This window comes from Sceloporus occidentalis, unplaced genomic scaffold (assembly GCF_023333645.1).
Source record: "Sceloporus occidentalis isolate IW3139 unplaced genomic scaffold, rSceOcc1.0.p SCAF_1, whole genome shotgun sequence".
Lineage (NCBI taxonomy): Eukaryota > Metazoa > Chordata > Lepidosauria > Squamata > Phrynosomatidae > Sceloporus > Sceloporus occidentalis.
This window is the reverse complement of record NW_028316981.1, coordinates 184040461-184061915: the sequence shown is the minus strand read 5'-3', so window position 1 is coordinate 184061915 and position 21455 is coordinate 184040461. Positions and strand designations below refer to the sequence as shown.

Sequence of the window (21455 nt, the reverse complement as noted above, 5' to 3'; positions counted from 1 at the left end):
TCCAGGCTGCCGTGACGTCTTATGATTGACATATGAGCGGCATAAATGGGGACAGCATTTGTGCCAAAATAAAACTAATTTACTGCCAGATTACAAAGCTCCACTCTATAGTGGGAACTGGGGACCTTTCGGAACCGATTTCCCACATGGAACGGAGCCAAATCGAGAAGCGGATTATAATGTAAATGGGAATGAGCCCCCAGATCCCTTTCACATTTAGTCTTGTCAAGCCAGGTGTCCCCCATCCTATACCTATGGATTTTATTTTTTCTGTTTAAATAAAGTACTTTACATTTCTTTGTGTTGAAATTCATTTTATTAGTTTTGTCTCAGCTTTCTGATCTATTAAGGTAATTTTGAATTTTGATCCTGTCCTCTGGGGTATTAGCTACTCCTCATTTGGTGTCATCTACAAATTTGATAAGCATGCCCTCTATTCTTTCATCCAAGTCGTTGATAAAGATGTTGAATAGCACTGGGCCCAGGACAGAACCCTATGGCATGGGGTTACCAAAATGAAGGGGACTCAGTATCTGCCTGTGACACATGGGGTGGCCAGCTACTGAGGTGTCCAGCCAAAATGGAACAGAGGTTTTGTCTGGTTTAAAACTAGACCAAATTGCTCTTCTTCAGGCACATGTATTTATAGCAAGACATGGAGCCTGGTTTCAGGAATTAAAGAAAAATGTAGGACAGGCCCAAATAAAAGTTGAAAACACTCCTAGAAATATAAATTCAGGGTTCTTAATCATGCTCAAAATGGAGGACCTTCCAGAAAAATGGAGGACATTGCAAAATAAAAACTCAAAATCTCATATACATTCATGCTTCTTGGTCAATCTCAAATGGAGGGCCTTTAAGAAAAATGTAGGACAGGACCAAATAAAAGCTCAGTATACTCAGAGAAATAGAAATGTGTGCTCAAAATGGAGGCCATTAAAGGAAATTTTATTAATTAATTTTATTACTATGCCTTTTTTCTCCCCAAAAAGGGACCCAGGGCGGCTCACAACACAAAAACACATTAAAACAGTTTTTTTTTAAAAAAAAAAAAGACAATTAAAATAATGTAATTAAAACACTACATAGTTCAAAGTTAAAACCCACAAAAGTTAAAAAGGCTTTTTAAAATCATGAAAGCCTGATTTTATTGGGGGTTGTTTTAGATTATGGGTTTTAAAAAAAACTTTTGTATGTTTTAAATTTGAACTTTGTAGTGTTTTAATTAGGTTATTTTAATTGTCTTTTTTTTTTTAAACTGTTTTAATGTGTTTTTATACTGTGAGTCGCCTTGGGTCCCTTTTTGGGAGAAAGGCGGCATAGAAACAAAACAAAATAAAACAAGGACAAATGTAGGCCATCATGGCAAAAAAGCAAAAGCTTAAAAACCCCTCACAGAAATATAAATCCATGCTGCTGCTTAGCCCTGCTGGAAATGTTGGAGATCTGGGGATTCCTCCTGGGCAGAAGGCTGAAATGGAGGACCCGTCCTGGAAAAGGAGGACACCTGGGTCACGCTGGGGCTGTGGAGTGTGGTGCTTTTCTGCGGAGAACGAGCAGAGGAATTGCAAGAGGATCCCCAGCAGCAGCAGCAGCAGCCCTGAGCAACGACGCTCCCTGGTCGCTATGGCAACGAGGACGCCGCCGCAGCTAGGCAAGAGGCCTGCTGTGTGGGTCCTTGGCCTGGCAGGGGTGCCCTCCTGGAGGGGACGGTGAGGGGGCCCCACGTGGCCGGCGGTGGAACTGCAGCCCAGCCTCTCAACCTTCCCTGCAGCTGCCCCAGACCTCCTCCCCATGGCAGCCTCTCCCCCTTCCTGAAGAGAGAGAGCACCCCTTGGGCCCCCTTTGCCCTCCTGGGCACCTTCCTCTCTGCCAAAGGAAGGCACCCTCTCTACCTCTCCCCTTCCCTCCCTCCTCTTCCTTCTTTCATTTAGTCAGGGGTTTATCTCCCACACCAGGCTGACCCTGTACCTCCTGGTGCCACCAACTGTCCCTTTTAACTGGCAAACCCCCCTCCGTCCCTCCCTCCCTCCCTTCCTTTTACTTTCTTCCTTCTCCTTTTCCTTCCTCCTCCCTTCCTTTTACTTCCTTCCTTCTTTCTTTGTCTTTCCCACCCTCCCTTCTCTTTCCCTTCCTTCCTTCCTTCCTTCCTTCCTTCCTTCCTTCCTTCCTTCCTTCCTTCCTTCTTTCCTTCCTTCCCCAAAAGCAACAGATACTGCCAGGCACTCCTTTCCCTAGAGGCACCACCAGGGCTCCCTCCACCTTTCCTCCTTCCATTTGCTTTTGTAGCCCTCCTCTTGGCAAGGCTCAGGTGAGGATTGCACCCACTTTCCTAGTGCCAGGCTCACTAAGCCCCTTCAAAACACCCCTTCTTTTCCTCCTGTGCCAGTTTGTTCCTCCAGCATTAGGATTGCACTGGCTTCTTAGTGCAAGGGCTTGGGTGAGGATTGGTGTCCCTGTCTTAGTACCAGGCTCACTGACTCCCTTTCAAGCACCCCCTATTTTCTTCTTGTGCTAGTTAGTTCCTCCAGCAAAGGCTTCGGTGGAGATTGGCCTTTCTTTCTTAGTGCAAAGTGCAAAGTGCAAAGTGCAAAGTGAGTATTGCCCTGGTTTTCTTAGTGCAAAGGCTTGGATGAGGATTGCACCCAATTTGTTATTGCCAGGCTCACAGACCTTCTTTTCTTTTTGTGCCAGTTTGTTGTTGAAGGATGTGGTGAGGGAGGGTGGTGTGGTGGAGAAGCTGGGTCTGCTGTGCCAGGTTCAACCTGGTCAGCGAGATACCCTTGAAAGCACCTTCCTACCCTCCTGTATCTCCATTACAGTCTTCACGCTCCTGGTTCTGGAACAGAAAGTTTGGTTCTTATATAGAAAGCCCATTATATCCTGCCATCCTTTTGCCTTCCGCCTTAAGTCCCAGTGCGCCCACATTTCACTGCCCCTCATACTACTGAGGCCTCTCTGTGGGCTGCATAATATTGCTGCTTGGAAGCCCATTTCTAGATGGTCTTGGTTAAGGTGCTTTTGGGGGTTCGCCTTTAGTTGCAGCTGTGAAGAACCCAATAAACAGAGTCCCCATTTTACTGCCACGGCACCCAGCCTTTGGAGGAAGCAAACACGGATTGCTTCCTCTGTGCCCATTTCTTCCTCACAGTTATAGTCCTCGGCTTATCATTCCCGTATTCTGTGTTTCTTAAACTCTTTGTTAGGTCATAACTACATGCCCAGTGTGCACTTCTTCCTCGTTGTGCAGAAGAAAACCCTGCAATCTAACCTATTCCTACTCAACATTGCCCTGCCAAAACAAGACCAAAGGAGAGGCCCTCTCTTCTTGCCTGGCTTGTGCCCATTTTTGCTTTTGTACGCCACTGCCTCACCTCTTTCCAGAAAACTCACCGCCAACCTTGCTAGGACCACATATTTAGGATCACTATACTGCCTTGTTAGGGCCATACATCCCCTGCACTGATCTTACCCATAGGAACGAACCATTTTGCTGCCAGGCAAATCACAGCCTATTCCCTAGGTCGATATTGTACGTCTTTCCCCTGCCATCTTGTTCCTCAGAGCAGAAGCCCTCCTTGCTGCTACTCTGCTGCAAATCTCAGCTTAGTTTTGTCCTGCCACCCAATTCTGCCAGCACATGTTCATGGGTTTGGACCATGGCCTCAGAGGCGGTGAAAGTGATTGTGCGTTGCCGCCCTCTGAACGAGCGTGAGAAGCAGATTGGCTGCAAGGTGGTGGTCTGCATGGACAGCACCCGTGGCCAGTGCTTCATCCAGAACCCTGTCACCTCTGAAGATCCACCAAAACAATTCACCTTTGATGGGGCTTATTACATGGACCAGAACACAGAGGAGATCTATAATGAAATTGCCTACCCGCTCATAGAGGTGAGTGTAACTGACTGCAGGTACTGGAGATCATTTCCAAATTTATAAATGTTATAAGTGTCTTTTTCTTTGTGAAGTTGAAGGCTTTCATGGCTGGCATCCATGGTTTTTTGTGGGTTTTTCAGGCTATGTGGCCATGTTCTAGAACAGTTTTTCCAGATGTTTCTGAAGATGCCAGCGAAATGTCAGGAAAAAACTCTTCTAGAGCCACATAGCCTGAAAAACCCACAAAAAATTATGTCTTTTCCTTTATTTACTGCCTTCCTGTTTAATCAACATTATCATCCCATGGGGCATGCACACTCATTTTTTTGTCCCAAGGAGATGCGGATCACCGCTCTGATCCACATCGGGTTCGTTGTTCCCATTTTGTTTTGGGTTTGCACATCTCTTTTAGTAATTGTAATACCTGGGTTATTCACACATGCCATTTTTTTACGATAAAATGGAGCCGCCTTCCTTCCTTTGAACGATGCAGAGCAATCTAAATGGATTCAGAAGCTTATTCATATTGCTGATGATGCAGGTCGATGCGGATCTTCCAGGAAAAGAAGGGAAAAACAGTATCGAATATCCTGGTTTAAGTGGGTTTTTTTGCCAGCCTCCTCCAAAAGTGCATCTAGTGCATTTGGGACGTGTGTGTGAACAACAAGACTCCACCCGATTCAGCCTGGATTATTTTCGTAGTGTGAATGGTGCCCCAGAGATTTTGAAGAGTGTTTTACTACTGCTGCCTTCAATGTACCGTTACCCTCTGTACCCGTGGGTTCTTTATCCACAGATTTAAGCATCTAGGACTTGAAAATATTCCAATTTTTTTTATAAATTCCAATAAGGAAACCTTGATGCTGCCATTTTATATAAGGGACACTATTTTACTATGCCATTGTATTTAATGGTACTTAAGCATCCACATTTTGATATCCAAGGGGGTTCTGGAACCAAACCCCAGTGAATACCAAGGGTCCATTGTAGTAGTAACAAGAGTAAGATATAGTGCCACTGAAACATCCACCATTGTCATCTCCCACTATTAGTGCTGCCACTCAGTAGCTTCCCCTTTATTACAAGGGGATTGATTCAGTCACGGAAACCACAACCCTGAGCTTGCAAGACCTGAGCAGGGCTGTTGATGCCTTGGGAATGTTAGGTTCACTGTATGTCAAAGCTGACTGTATAGCTAGTAACAACAAGAAGTTATAAATGTCACAGTAATCCAAGGAGTGCATGTGGTTGGGTCAAGGTGCCCCTAGAAAGTGACTAATTACAAGGCAAATCCACGAATTGTATAATCATTGAGGACTTTTGGGCAGAAGGCTCTATGAGCTTTATCACACATGGTGTTTAAACTGTAGTTTCCCTGGGAAGGAAGCAGCATCAGCAGTGCTGATCGCACAATGCCATTTCCCACCTATAGCTGTCCCATCCCTGATCCATTCCTTTTCATTCATGGGGGAAATCCGTGAATGAACTGCCAGTCACACAATGCCATGGGTGCAAAAAGCCATTCCCAGGGTACTTAAGGTATTGGCACATATGTGATGTCACAGTCCCTGCATCCCCCTTTCCCCTTGTTGGCATTGTTGGTTGAGCTGTGTCCCATCTAAATTCTGTGTTTCAGCACAGACTGTTGACATGGTCCATCCAATTCAACAAATTTAGTCTAGCGGGTTCCCTTTTAGTTAGCTGATGACTCTTACTGGCTGTCCTAATCAATGGCCAACATAGGTCTTTATAGGACAGCTCTTTCTTCCTCTTTCTAGCTGAGGACACTGTACTCTATGGGTTTGTGATAAGAAATGGCACTTAAAAGAAAAGAGCAATAGAACTAAACTTGAACTCTGAAACTGCAGGCAGCCTATTTCCCTAAACTGCTGTGGGAGCTGTCAAGTGTGATGGCTGTCGGAGTGTCTTTGTGAGGGGTCCAAAATCTTTGGTCCTCCCAGAATGGCCATAGAGGGCCAAATATTTCCTACCTGTGGCATAAATTGTGTCTCTACCTGTATATTCATTAACAAAAGCAAATATCCAAATCCCCATTGTCTTCCTTTGACCTTTTTCCACAAGACACTAAACCCAGGTAACCACTGCACCCCTAAAGCTTTCCATCACTGGAAAACTGTGTATGTGATGTGTGTCTTGGTAAAATATACAGACAGAGCATAATTGAAGCTACTGGAAATTTCAGCCTGGTTGCTTTTGTTTAATTTGTGATAGAAGCTTATCTGAAAACCAATATAATGTTTATTATTCTTGTTTTGTTTGTTTGTTTATATTTTCCAGGGTGTGACAGAAGGCTACAATGGTACCATCTTTGCCTATGGGCAGACAGGCAGTGGGAAGTCCTTTACCATGCAAGGGATTCTGGAGCCGTCTTCCCAGAAGGGCATCATTCCCCGAGCTTTTGAACACTTATTTGAGAGTGTGCAGGTACAAAGGTGATGGAAATGGCACAGAAACCATTTGTGGATTGTTCATCCAACTAGATATTCTGGGTTTTGCATTCTCTAAACTTCCTTCCAGCCTAGTATGGACATGATGACTAAATCATGGTTTGGCTGTTTGAAATGTACTCTGGTCTTCCCACCTCCCTTTTGGCTCTGCTCACTCTGGTCATGCCTACCTAATTTGTGGTGACCATAATTACTTAGAATGTTGTGTTTCCGGTATGTAAAAGGAAAACAGAGGGATCAGAATCTCCTTCCCACAAAAAACAAAACAAAACCCTCACCTGTTGATGCCTTGCCAATTTTAGCTGAATCACAGTCTACCCAAAGATTTCTTAAAACTTTAATTAGGAATGCTAGCAGAAAATATTAGAGGAGTTCATAGCCCTTTCTCTTCTATATCTGGAGAACTAGTGCAGTGTCTAGCTTACAGTGTTGGATTGGGAGATCCAGATTCAAGTCCTGCTGAACTATAAAGCTTGCTGGTTGACTTTGAGCCAGTTGCTTTCTCTTAGTATGACCTGCCTTGTAGTATTATTATAAGGATAAAGTGGGAAGAGGGAAAGTCTCATTGGGGAAAAGAGACAATATAAATGCAATGAAGAAATAAATATATCAATATCATTTGCTTCTATATGAAGTAAATCTGAAACCATACTTTCAAGTGGATGGGTTGATTATGATCTGGAAGCAAACTATGCATAGCAGCAGACATATCCAGGGGTAGCTATGTTGGCCATATAGCAAAGTACAATAACATCAAAAATCCACAAAACAGTTATACCTTTATTCAGTCAACAAAAATGCACAAAATACATGATGCAAGCTTTCAAAGCTCCATTGGCTTCTTCATCAGGAAAAGGTGTTCAATATCATACAGGAGGGAAAAATATAGTCCTGCCTTGCTATCTGTGGGAGAATCTATTCCAACACCTCCCGCAGATAGCAAAAGATGTGGGACCTTAAGTCCCATTGCTTTCAATGGGTGCATGCATGCTTATGCCTGTGTGTATAGCCGCTTGCACACACGCCCATTGAAAAAGCCGGGGCTTGCTGTTCGCAGAAGCTCTGATCTGTAGATGGCAAGTCCACGGTTGGCATGGGTACACTGTATGACGATGTTAGTCATAGGCCTGCATTTTGTCAAGATGTTACTTTTGCTGTTCTGAGTTAGGATGGTTCCAACTCAGTATGGGGTTATAGCCATGCAGGCAAGTCGCTCTTCCTTCTGACCATGCAGGTACTGGGAAAGAAAACATCATAAAGTCCAGAAAACAAAATTTAAATTCCATCAGCAACACAAAAAGATACTTCTTTTGAGATCTAGGTTGCTCTGAATAACAGGTACTGAACCATGATTTGCTCAAATTAGATATCACAGCAAACTGTGGTTACCCAGGGATGGAAAAGTGAATCACTTAAGAATGAGAAGGAATGGGGAAGAGAACCTTCCCCACAGCATGTTCTTGATATCCAAGTCAAAGTTTGGCTGTATTGTTTGTACAGTGACACCAAGGAAGTGAATCATAGAATCATAGAGTTGGAAGAGAGCACAAGGGCCCTTCAGTCCAACCCCCTGCCATGCAGGAACTCTCAATCAAAGCATCCGCGACAGATGGCCATCCAACCTCTGGTTAAAAAGCTCTAAGGAAGGAGACTCCACTACACTCCGAGGAAGGAGTGTGTTCCACTGTCGAATAGCCCTTACTGTCAGGAAGTTCCTCCTAATGTTGAGGTGGAATCTCTTTTCCAGTTAGCAACCCCACCAGTGAGGTTGGTGTTTTTGGGGCATGCCGCCCTTTGCCTCCCTGGAAAATGGGGTAACATACACAATTTTAGGCTAGTGTTTTATTCCTGTAGATGGTGCTCCAGTTCTGCAAGGAAATATAATGTTGCATTATTGCCTTTGGGGTACAAGGTGAAAGAATTCTCTGTTCAATCACATGGAGTTGTTATCATAGGCTACAATCTCTATGCCTTGGTTCTATATTATTTATTTATTTAAACACTATATAAACTGTTCTTCATTCTGATGGACACCAGGGAAGTGTACAATGGCTATAAATAGTGATATAAACACACAGTACAATAAAGCAACATGAGAGCAAAAGAGAGACAGTTAAGAAGTTTACAGATATTTTTACTAGCATAGAGGACTCAGAACAGTAGGTTCTTATTGGGCAGCAAACGGAATAATGTTCAGAATAAAGCTCCCTTCTCACAGTACAGTGTTAACAAACCTGATCCTGCACAGGTTTCCATGGTGAGAAAAAACAAAGCTGGAGATTTAGCATCATTACGTTATAGGTGATGTGAACCCCAGGAAGCCAATCATGAGTCAAGGAGAGATAATGCACTTGGGGTACCAGTAAAGGAGGCAGAGAAGGGATGATCTGCCCAGTGGGAGCATAACCCACCCAGAAGCTCTTGCTGCAAAGGTGGGAATAGTGCAGTCTTTGTAAAAGTGGGACTAGTGCAGTCTTCGAGATGTAATTGGGCTGCAGCTGTCAGCATTCCTCACTATTGGCTATACTGGCTAGGCTAGGGCTTCTGGGATTTGCAGCACAGCACTGTCTGGAGTGCTGCATGATACCACCTATAAAAATAAGCATGAGTTCTGCACTAATAGAGAGCAATACCATGGAGCTCCAGCTCTAACATTCTAGTCAATTGGTGCCCAGTCTCAATTCTTTAGAGCCTCTGTCCACCTCCAGTTATTGCATATGTTGCATTCTTCAGTCAAGGAACTGAGTTTGGTGGACATGAATTTATCTTCTTTCATTTTCACAACCATCTTTTGAGGTAGATTAAGGTGAGAAATGAGTACAGTTTTATGGATGATTAGAGATCTGTTATCAAGTCACATTTCTACTGTATTTCTCTGGCTATCTATCTGAGACTGGAATTGGATTTCCTATCTCAGAAAACTCCATGATAAGTTAGCCTTAGAATTGCCATAAGTCAGAAACGACTTGAAGGCATACAATAACAACAAACAACATCAACCTCAGATACCAAAATACCTTTGGCTTGCCTTTGTATGAGGACTTGCTCCATGAAGTGTATAATTTAAAAACCTAGAGGTAGATGACTGACTGTAGGCTATATATTAACTTAGGGCCCAAACAGACAGGCCAAAATAAAGCCGCTTCGGGTCATAGAATCATAGAGTTGGAAGAGACCGCAAGGGCCATCCAGTCCAACCCCCTGCCATGCAGGAAATCTAAATCAAAACATCCCAGACAGATGGTCATCCAGCCTTTGTTTAAAGACCTCTAAGGAAGGAGACTCCACTACTCTCCAAAGAAGTGTGTTCCACTGTCGAACAGCCCTTACTGTCAGGAAGTTCCTCCTAATGTTGAGGTGGAATCTCTTTACTATAGCTTGCATCCATTGCTCCGGGTCCTGGCTGCGCCAAAACCATGATCCAGTCCTAAGGACTGGAGCCCAGCTTTGGGACAGCTTCTGGCTTCTTAAGATGTGTGTGTCATTTAAACAGCATACCTCCAAAATGACCCGGAGCAACTTTATTTTGGCCTGTCTGTTCAGGCTCTTAGTTTCTCTTTCTTGATTTAAACCAGGGCCTAACCACTACTGAAGTGGCATTTTGGGCTCCCAGTTGCCAGGCTTGCTGTAAGCATCCTTCATATAGTCTAGATCACTGGTTCCCAACCTGTGCTCCACGGAGCCCTTAGGGCTCTGCATGCACTTCCCAGATGCTCTGCGGCTGCTCCAGGAAAAATGAAAGAAATAAAAATTAACGGAAATTAAATAATAAGAAACAAAAAGTAGAACAAAACAGGGAAACCATTAACCTGTAAGACATAGGGTAGGCGTCTTAGGAGCTCTGCCATAGAAACTGATTCTAAAAAGGGCTCCATGAGTCAAAAAGGTTGGGAACCCCTGGTCTTGACTTTGCTGGACTTTGGGAGATTTAGATGATGGAAAGGAAATCTGAATATTGAAACAAAATGCTCCAAATGGGAAAAAATAAATGTAATGGAGTAAACTAGCATTAGAGAGAGAAGGCTAGGCAAGAAGCTAGTATATTGGTGTAATAAACTGGGTGAAAGAAAGGTATACATGTCAATGAACTTTCTCCCTCACATGCTAGCTTTCCCAGTGTAGGGATTTTGGTGTTTTGTGTGTTATTTCAATCATCTGATACCTTAGCTGCAATGTGAAGTGGTACAGACTAACTAGAAACAGGCATTGAATCAATGAAAATTATGTTCATGCATGTATTAGATGCAGAAGAATGTCCCTCTGAGGCAATCCTTCTAGAAATAAGTCAGCCTGGAAACTTCATAAATCTCCATTATTATTTTTATTTCATTTCTATTTTTTCAGTGTGCAGAAAACACCAAGTTCTTGGTGAGGGCATCTTACTTGGAGATCTATAATGAAGATATTCGAGACCTCCTTGGTTCCAACACTAAACAAAAACTCGAGGTAAGGATTCCACACTTGCCAGAAGGATGTTAGTCTGAAGTAAAAAGAAACCAACAACTCCAAATTCCAGAAATCTGAACTCTGACAGTTTATTATGCTTCAATTATACTAAGAAAATATGATTAGCAATTTAAAGCCAGCAGTTGGAACTCTCTGTGACATGTCCATCTCCCTACATGATGCACCAGCATCCCCATAAAAACCTTTTTTCCTCCTAGGCCCTCACATTGGAGGTTTCCCTTTCTGACTTGTCTCATAACTACCCTCCTTCCTTTAGTTGCAAATGTTGTTCAGTATCAGGATGTCTGGTATTATCATTTGAGGCTAAGTTGTGTTAGTAGAGCTTTAAACACTAGAATCCTGAGATTCAGGGGTGCAGAATGAGAGCTAAACATTTGGCTCATAGGTCTGGGGTAGAGTCTTCTCCAGACAGGGATGGCACCTGGTAATCAGAGATTTATATACCTAATACATTTCCAACAACTCTTTAGGATTTGTCCTTTGGGGCTACTTGTTATCAGAAACCAACGTTTGTGGTAAAGTGCTTCTGCCTATATATGAGAGCTTTATTCTTCAAAAATAGTCTTTTAAGTCTTTTGGGCTGCATCTGCACTACAAAAATTAAACCAAATTTGACACCACTTTAACTGCCATGGCTCAATACTAGGGAATTCTGGGAACTACAGTTTTGTTGGACATTTAGCCTTTGCTATCAGAGAGCTCTAGTGCCACAATAAACTATAATTCCCAGGATTCCATTGCACTGAGCCATGGCAGTTAAAGTGGTGTCAAACTGGATTATTTCTGCGATGTGGATGCAATCCTGATCATCCTTTCCTAATTCAGATTTTTCTTTCACTGATTCCTGTAACTCTTTTACTGCTGTGGTCTCCCTTGTAGCTGAAGGAGCACCCAGAGAAAGGGGTCTATGTGAAGGGCCTCTCGCTACATACAGTGCACAGCATTGCCCAGTGTGAGCACATCATGGAGACAGGATGGAAAAATCGTGCCGTGGGCTACACCTTAATGAACAAAGACTCCTCCCGATCCCACTCCATCTTCACCATAAACATGGAGATCTACGCTGTAGGTAAAAGCAGAATATTACTGAAATAGGGTTGGGATGGATGTGATGGAGCAGAGGTTCATGTGATTTTAATAAACATCTGAGAATAGAAGCAAGAGCTGCAAGGTCAAAGCAATGCAGTCTAGGGCTACAGCCACACTGCAGAAAGAATCCAGGTTGATACTACTTCTGTTGAATGAGCTATTTGAGGAGAGAAGATCCTTCAAAGTCAAATGATCTGAATGATCATTTGCATGATTTGTCTTTAATGGTGGGTTGTGTGTTTCATCTAGGATGCTTTCTCTCCTTTGAGGGGGTGGGGGAATTCAGTGTCCCTCAACCATCTTTTGGAGAGAACAAAATGGAAAGATGCACAGCTTCACTTTCTCATTGTTGGGAAGTATGTAATACTATGTACTGATGTAGTTAAGTGCAGATTTCCCCAATCTCAGTCATTCCACATAAGTTTGACTACAACTTACATCATCTATCGCCCAGCACACCTGGAAGGGAAGCTTGCTCTGGATGGTCAAGGAGCTGCCTTCTCTTTCATCCCAGTCCAAATTCATTCTTCCTTTACAGATGAGAGAGGAGAAGACCACCTCAGGGCTGCAAAGCTTAACCTTGTGGACCTGGCTGGGAGCGAGAGGCAATCCAAAACTGGTGCTGTTGGTGAGCGCCTGAAAGAGGCCACCAAAATCAACCTGTCTCTCTCAGCACTGGGCAATGTCATCTCGGCTCTAGCGGATGGGCGGTGCAGACACATCCCTTACCGAGACTCCAAACTGACCCGGGTGCTGCAGGACTCACTTGGAGGCAACACAAAGACACTTATGGTGGCCTGCCTGTCTCCTGCTGACAACAACTATGATGAGTCTCTCAGCACCTTGCGCTACGCCCACCGAGCCAAGAACATCCGCAACAAGCCCCGCATCAACGAGGACCCCAAGGATGCTCTGCTGAGAGAGTACCAGGAGGAGATCAAGAAGCTGAGGGCAATCTTGGCACAGCAGATGAATATCAGCAACTTGCATGGTAGGATTGCTTTACCACTGACTGAAGCGCAGTTGTTCATGTTCTCTGCCTTGCTGGGGGAAGGTTGTATCAGTACCAACACTGAGAACTTCCTCATCTTCTAAGGACACAGGAGTTTCCCCATCTTTGGTCACTAGTAACTTGTAGGGTCAGTACAAAGGATTAGAGCAGCCTTCCCTAAGTTGTCACCCTCTTAGAGTGGTGGACTACAGCTTCCAACTCTTCCAGCTAGCATGGGGGTTGTAGTTCAACACAATTGGAAGGCACTACATTGCAGGAGTTAGAGTGACTCTGAAGAAGTTAAATTCATTGGTCAGATCTTTGCATACTCTTTGATTCTTCTTGTTTTGTTACTTTTGTTCTTTGATGTTCACCTGATACCGTGCTTATGTAATTTCTGCTTTGGGAATTGTAGGTTGTTTCTACAGTAGAGATAAGAAGCTAAAAATGAGAGGAAGGGCTTAGATTCCCCCTTCTGATATCCTCCTTCATGACAGAGGGCATGGACCCCCTCCCCATGTAGGTGCAGTTGGTGGAGCTTTTTCCCCTTGGTATTTCAGCCAAAAATCCAGTTTTGCTGCTACTCTTTCTCTTTAGCATCTAAATATTTTTTAAATTACTGTAAAGTAAAATAAAATAATGCTTATGGTGCAACATAAGAATTGCATAAGAACATGAGTAAGAATTGCATTGCTAAGCTGTATTGATATCATCAGCATCTACAAAAATTCAGTATTGTAGTCTAAGGGCTGGAAAATAGTCATTTCTCCAGAATGGATATTCATGCGGGGGTGGGGGTGTCACTTAAAACAATTTAATCACACATTTCACATGGTTAGGTAGCTAAAATGCAATGCAATAAACCAATGCTTAGAAATAAATATGTAATGTATCATACTATTTGAAAATGAGATCCTTTGGTTTATTAGAAAAGGATTAGCAGCTCAGTTTAGCTGTCAGGTCCAGTTTCCCTGTCACTGCAGCAGTCCTTCTAAATTAGGCTTTCTCTTTCCAGTCTCAGTAAAATTATCTCAGCTGCTACCTTCTGAAGATGCTCAGCCCGAGGTGGAGCCAGAACCTTCCCTGGAATCCCAAGCAGATATTGAGAAAGAGAAACAACAAATCCGAGAAGTAAGTTAACCATACCATGTGGCAGTGGAATTTACTGCATAGTCTTTTAACGTTGGAAGGCCTTTGAGAACTGATTTTCAGTGGAAACAAGGCTTGTAGAATATGCTGGACTTTTATTTGTTGTTGTTCTAATTTGTTTTAACTGGTTTCAGATTTTGTAATCGTTTAATTACTTTTTAACTTCTGTATGCTTTTAATCTTTAACTATGTTTGATTTAACAGTTGTTTGTGTCACAAACTAGGAAAAAGGTGGGATAGTAGTACAGTCGTAGTTGTTATTCTTGACATAGGCCTGCAAACTGACCTTCATTTATTAAAAAATCCAGCTACTGTTAGGTAGCTGTGCCATGGGACTTCTGCCCAATGCCTGCTCCCCTTTCTTTTCTTTTCTTTTCTTTTCTTTTCTTTTCTTTTCTTTTCTTTAAAAAAGACCATTTAGAAAATACTCACAAAGGGGCCATTCAGACTACCTTTTACCCCAGTTCAGAAACTGAATTAAAAGCGGGAAGTTCATACTGGCGCCGGTTGCTTTACATTCGAATTCGAGCTTTGCACACCCGTTCAGGGGCAAATCCCCCTTGGCGCGGGTCTTTTGAAAGCGGAGTTTTTCCTATATCTTTTGAGAAAAAATGGGTGCTGGCAAATGTGAACTTGGCCTCAGTCATGATCGGGTCAAGTTCAGGGGAGGGATTAGGAAGGGAAGAGGGCGGAACATGCCTCCTCTATCACAAGCAGCTTTCTCTCTCTCTTTTGTAATTGTATTTTTGACAGATTGTGCGCATGCTTGTGCTACAGGTTGATACATACTGATAGAATGTGCCTGCTTATGGTACATTTCCTTTTCATTTGCTAGCTGCCGGCACAGCAGGTCACTTTGCAAGTGACTTTTTTTTAAAGTATTTTTTGTGTGTAATATGCGAATGCTTCGAATGATTCCCTTTCAATTTGGCAAATTGGTACAATGTGCGAATGCTACATATGTGTATGTAATGGCATTCTGGGGTGGCAATCAGAGGCAAAGCAAGAGGATGCAGAGATGGAATTCTGAGGTGAGGTATTATTATTATTATTGGGACAGATTATGCGCATGCTTGTTCTACAGGGTAATACATATTGAATATGTATGCTTGTGCTACATTTCCCTTTTTGTTTGCTTGCTGCCAGCACGGCAGGTCACTTTACAAGTGGCTTTTTAAAAATTATTTTGTGTGTGTGTGTGACAGAATATGCGAATATGTTTCCTTTTAAATTTGGCAAATTGATACAATGTGTGAATGCTTTTGCTACATAGGTATATGTGTATGTAAGGTTGTGGAAACCCATGACTTTGGGGGAATCACACTCTCTCAGCCTCAGGGGAAAGGCAATGGCAAATCTCCTCAGAACCAATCTTGCCAAGAAAACCCCAGGATGGGGTTGTTTTAGAGTTGCCATAATATGTAACGACCCAAATACACACACACACCTGGTTTCCCAATGGTTGTAGGATATGTCACCTTTGACGAAAGCGGAAGTGAATTTGATTGAAAACAGAGGAAACTCCATTTTAAAGCTCTGCTGCAAATGTGAACTTCAGAGGGGCAAATTGTGAGGTAAAGGGTAGTAAAAACTTCTTTCCAAGCAGATTCGATATGGGGGCAACCGGATCTGCCTAGTTCTATCCAGGGCAAATGATCGAGTGGGAATGGGGCCAAAGACAGAAACTTTTTAAAACAAAATATGGAATGGAAAAGATGAGTGACAATGCCAAATGGACTTGTTTGGGGAGGACATTCCAAAGATAGGCACCACCACAGAAAATGTATATTCAATCATTTTGGCTCATTGACCTATTTAAAGCATTGCTGTCCATCTTTGGCTGTTGGTCTGTGTGAGCTGATTTACTGAATCCTAATAAGAATACTGGTATAACATATTACTGGAGGTCTGCCCCAACCCTCAGCCCTGAATGTCCCTAATTTTTCCCACTAGGTCCCTTTTAATGTGAACATCTGTTTTCTTGCTTTAACTGAAAACTGCTGCTTGATACACAGGTGTGAAACTTGTGATCCTCTCTAGAATGTCTTAACTACAGTTCCCATTATCTCTTGGCATTGATTGTGTATCCCATGGTTGATGGGAATTGCAGTTCAGCAACATCTAGGAGTCCACATATTGTCCACACCTGACTTGATTCCTCTGTCCATCATTATAATTAATTTAGCTATTAAGGCTGACAAGCTTGGAGCTTTATAAAACTTGAGGGTTTAATAATTATCTTGAATACTTTGCAGCAACATCCCACTGTCTAAATGAATGGATGAATTAAATCACCTACATGAGGAAAACATGGAGTTAGTACATGGATACGCTGAATAGTCTCTGCTGATTTTCTTTACTTTTTCAGGAGTATGAAGAGCGCCTGGCCCGGTTGAAGGCTGACTATGAAGCAGAACAAGAATCTCGTGTCCGGCTTGAAGAGGACATCAGTGCTTTGAGGAATGCATACGAGCAGAAATTCCACATTTTAGAAGAGAACCTTGGGAAAGAAGCAGGTAGAAGCGGAGCAGATCTGAAAAAGAACCATTGGATTTCATCAGAAAGATAATTTGAGCCAGGATTCCTATTTGCAAAAGCAGAATATTTGCACAGATAATGGTCCTGAGCTCAGTGATTAAAATCCTGAGGTTCTCATGCCTTATGAAGTCTCAGATGCTGGAGATGTTGCTCCATAACATTTCCAGCAGTTGGAAACTAAGGCATCCTTGTCCTTCACTGTTTGTCTCTGAAAACTGTGCAGAATAGTAAACAGTGTTAGAGTAAAGGATTCAACCTAGGAGACTGTATGCAAAGTCCCTCTGGAATATCTAGCAGAAATAGCATTTGGAACTATAGTTTTAAAAAAGTTCTCATGCTCCTTCTTGGTGAGTAGATCCCAGTAGGCTCTGCAGGAAGACTGCTGTTCTATGTCCTGGACCTGGGTCTTTGGTGTGGGGCAGGGATGAAGGAACGTTGGCCTCCCAGACATTTTAGTGTATAATTCCTGTAATCCTTTCCTGACCCCTTTAGGGGCTGCAGCGTTTAGAAGCTGAAGTCCAAAGCATTTGCTGCCCTTTTGATTGTCAGGGTTCTGCCATGTACAATCTTCTCTTTCATGTTGTTTTCTTGTTGTTGTTTGCCTTCAAGTCATTTTTGACTTATGGCAACCCTATGGTGTAGTGAATCCTGGCTTGGCCATGTAAACCCACTGGATGACTTTGGGCAAGTCACACTCTCTCAGCCTCAGAGGATGGCAATAGCAACCCCCCTCTGAAGAAACTTGTTAAGAAAACCCCTTGATAGGTTTGCCTTAGTGTCACCATAAATTGGAAATGACTTGAAGACACACAACAACAAAATGAACCTCACAGGGGTTTCTTGGCAAGTTTCTTTAGAAGGGATTTGCCATTCCTTACCCTGAGGCTGAGAGAGTGTGACTTGCCCAAAGTCATCCAGTGAGTTTTGAATTTGAATCCCAGTCTCCAGAATTGTAGTCCAAATTTCTAACCATTACATTACACTGGCTTTGTCATGTTGTTTTACATGTACAAAATGGTTGATAGGGGGTCATCCAGAGGTTTGTGCTGAAAAAACGTCATTAGCATACAAATGATATCCAGGTCTGCTTTTAATTCCCATCTTCTAACCCAGTGGAGGCATTCAAAGGCTTGAACTGGTGACTTCCAACAGTTTTGAAACTGGACATGAATGAACAAATAAAGTTTAATCCAGACAAGATCGTTGGATGTTAATTTAGAGCTGTACTCTTCCTGAATCAGCTCTATATAGGATTACTCTATCTCCAGATATAATATATGAATCAAAACTACCTGTGATCACTACTGCTATTTGGGTAACCAGAAACAGGACCAGATTCAGGATTACTTTGGATATAGATTAATCCTGTATCTGGCCCTGTTTCTGGTTACCCAAGTAGCAGTACTGATGACAGGTAGTTTGGATCAGTTTTGATTCATATATTATACTGATGGCTCTCTTACCTGGGGAAACTGGACTTGTCCTTGATCATCCATGTTCTGGCATTTCAATTACATTACTGTACTCTAGATTTACAATAATCTAGATAACTGTATTGCTGCCTGTGAAAATAAGCCCAGAAGCTTCGATCAGTTCAGAAAGTGGCTGCTGGCATTCTGACTAAGTTTCAGTAACAAGCTCAGAGGCTTCAGTCAGCTCACATTTCCTCCTCCTCCTCCTCTATTACCAGTGTCATTTGTTTCTAATTTACTTCAAGATCCATTCATGTTGCCAGATTGGACTGTAAAAAGCCAGAAATGGCTTGTGACCAGAATATCTAAAGAATTTCCTCAACACATATGAGCCTTTTGCCACAAGTAACTAATTTGGGAAAGAATTTTTTTTATGAGGGGAATTGTGGGGAGAAGATAAACATCTTTTCTCTTCATGACACAGTCCCTGTCCGGATGGTGGAGTGGGCACATAGAATCATAGAATAATAAGAGTTGGAAGAGACCGCAAGGGCCGTCCAGTCCAACCCCCTGCCATGCAGGAAATCCAAATCAAAACATCCCAGACAGATGGCCATCTAGCCTCTGCTTAAAGACCTCCAAGGAAGGAGATTCCACTACACTCCGAGGGAGTGTGTTCCACTGTCAGACAGCCCTTGCCGTCAGGAAGTTCCTCCTAATGTTGAAGTGGAATCTCTTTTCCTGTAGCTTGCATCCATTGTTCCAGGTCCTAGTCTCTGGCACAGCTTCCAGAGTGTAGCTTTTTTTTTTAGTTTCAAGAGATAAACTGTGCATACTTCAGTTATATGCTAGTCCAACCCTTAGAAAAATTGTTCTGCTGATGCTCCAGCTCCCTCATTGTCTCAGTTTTAGGACTTAATCACACCAGCCAGTCATCCCATCACAATCATGCTAGTTTGAGAATGGCAGCATACTGACTTGGCATAATTTCTTATCACACTTTCCCCCACAATAGTGCTCCAGACATCCATAGTTATATGATCTATTTTCCTCGCAGTTAAATCCTCCCTCTGAGAGGAAGCGGAGAACAAGTGACTGCAGCTGCCAACTGCCTCCCAAGGTCGACTGCTGTGTGAATGTGCATACAGCAGATAGATTTAGAAAGGTGTTGGCAGCCATGTTTGCTGAGACCATATGACTGCCTGAGAAGTGGAATTGCAGAGGAAGGGACCTATTGCACAGAGGCAGTCATGGAATAGCAGCCAGATTGAGAGCCTATTGATGAGTTTTCCCCATTAATGAAAAGGTGCACTATAGTAATTAATGAAATACAAGACAGCAGCAGGTCGGACACAACATCGTATGAAGAGTACTGGCCTACAATGCTTTTATCTTGTTAAAATTCCACTTTTATAGGCTTGTGTGATAAAGTCAATAGATTTTGCTCTAATTGCAGCTGTATCATTTATTGTTATGCCATTATTTTTGTAGCTCTACTATGGAAAACTACTCTGAGGCTTTTTTATAGAAAGGCCAGGTATAAATTGTATGTGTAAGTAAGTAAATACATATTTCATAGCATGCAAAACTACTCTCAAAAACTTTTTAATACCTTTAAAAACAACTATATGTCTTAGACTTAGGAGGCCTTGTGATAAAAATGTCTTCATTTAACATCACTTCTTTTTGTTTTCTCTAGAAACCAGCCAGTCAGTGGAAGATGCCTCTGACCAAGGCCTTTCATCTCCAGGCCCGGCTGAAGAAACAGAAGTTTCAGCCAGGGTACCTTGAAATATAAACTTCATACAAGCAGTGAAATAGATGCAGGAATACATATGACCATTAAAATTAGTTCTAAAATGGCACAAGAGGGGGTGTGATTGTGCTAAGCCATTGACGATTCCATAGGCATGCTGAGTAATAGGAAGTGTTGATAGTAACACCAAATAAATCTGTCCTCCTTCTATGGCAGATTGTTTAGATTTAATAATAACAGTAATATTTACGTAGCAGTTTAGAGGAATCAGCTTGCAATAGTGGTTTCAGTTGGACTAAGACTCTGGGGGACCAGACTTTAAATCCCCACTCAGCCCTGGAAACCCACTGGGTGACCTTGAGCAAGTCACACTCTCTCAGCCTCAGAGGAAGGCAATGGCAAACCCCCTCCAAACCAGTCCTGCCAAGATAACCCCAGGATAAGTTCTGTTTAGGGTTGCCATAAGTCAGAAATGACTTGAAGGCACCCAAAACCAAAACATTTTTTACACTATCTGGCTGTTTCACATGTGTTTTCTTGGGGTGCTTCCAGACAAGGCTTTTATTGTGCAATTGCCCTGAAATGTTATGAAAGTCCATTCGTAACCCTCATGGTTTCCAAAGTAATTTGGTTCCCCATCTACATCAGAATCAGTCTTCTATTGTTTCATGCCATAAAAATGATGGAAAGTTGGAATGGCTGCAAAAGGTCTTTTGACTGGTGCCACAACAAAATATTTGTTTAGAATCACCCATTATGTGATTTTCACAACAACCCTGTAAAAATAGGCTGGCATTACAATTCCTATACTGCAGGCGACGGGGAGCTGGCTGGCTAGTAGTTTGTTTAGTAATTTAAAAGAGAAAGAAAAATAAAAAGCACTGCTGCTTGTTAGTAATGGGTGAGAAAAGTGGCCAGAGATGAAAGGCTGAATGAACGCTAATATGGAGACCAAAAAACCCCCTAAAACCTGAGAGGCAGTACAGACCAGCACTTTGTGCCAGCCTGACTATGGAGTAGGGCTGAAGAAGGGCTGAGCATTCACACGCTCCAAGCCCTTTTTCCTCCACCGGGATGCCATCTTGACGTGTGCCTGTTTACACACAGTGCACCACAATGACATCCCTTGTGCACAGCATCCAAACAGCACTGCGCACAAGGACCATCATAATGCCGCACCACAGCAGTTATGGTACCCCTTCTATGGTGCAAAAAGGGGCTTCTCTTTGCTCCGTACACAGGCTGTGGCGTGTGGTTGCCGCGGCCTGCTTCTGGGACAGAAAAGGGCAACATCTTGTAGATCCCCTGACAAAGCAAAATAATAGAGGGGGGAAAAGAGAAAGAGTAGATAAGGCTCAAAAAGCAACAGAGTGATGTGAAAGAAAGATCACCTGTATTGCTGAAGAAAGGAAAAGATTAGCAGAATGGATAGGGAGAGAGAAAGAGTAGGTATGCATGTAAGAAGAGAGGAAAACTGTCGGGGCATATGAGTTGGAGAGAGAAAAAGAGCACCAGAGTGGGGTGAGCAAGTCTTTTCAAGCTGCTTACTTCGACTAGTAATCAATAAATAGGCTAATCTTTGAGGAACTACGTGATTCTTCGCTGTATTTGCAAAAAACAACCCCTTGCCCCTGCTTCTGAAATTCCTTGTTTAAAGATAAAATGGCTGTGACAATTTAGGTATTAAATTTACCAAGATTTTAACGGCAC

The 21455-nt window shown here is 42.7% G+C and overlaps 1 protein-coding gene across 2 annotated transcripts in view; it reads left to right on the top strand.

Moving 5' to 3' along the window:
• The first annotated feature begins 2578 nt into the window (after positions 1-2578).
• LOC149323015 (kinesin-like protein KIF17) overlaps positions 2579-21455 on the top strand; it is a 31963-nt gene continuing 13086 nt past the window's right edge. For both annotated transcript variants that reach the window (XM_089486251.1, XM_089486250.1), the window contains exons 1-8: positions 2579-3890; positions 6174-6320; positions 10688-10789; positions 11690-11879; positions 12438-12890; positions 13906-14021; positions 16408-16555; positions 19689-19771. In XM_089486251.1, coding sequence (XP_089342377.1) covers positions 3660-3890; positions 6174-6320; positions 10688-10789; positions 11690-11879; positions 12438-12890; positions 13906-14021; positions 16408-16555; positions 19689-19771 — 1470 coding nt within the window. In that variant the 5' untranslated portion in view covers positions 2579-3659. The remainder of the gene's footprint in view (positions 3891-6173; positions 6321-10687; positions 10790-11689; positions 11880-12437; positions 12891-13905; positions 14022-16407; positions 16556-19688; positions 19772-21455) is intronic.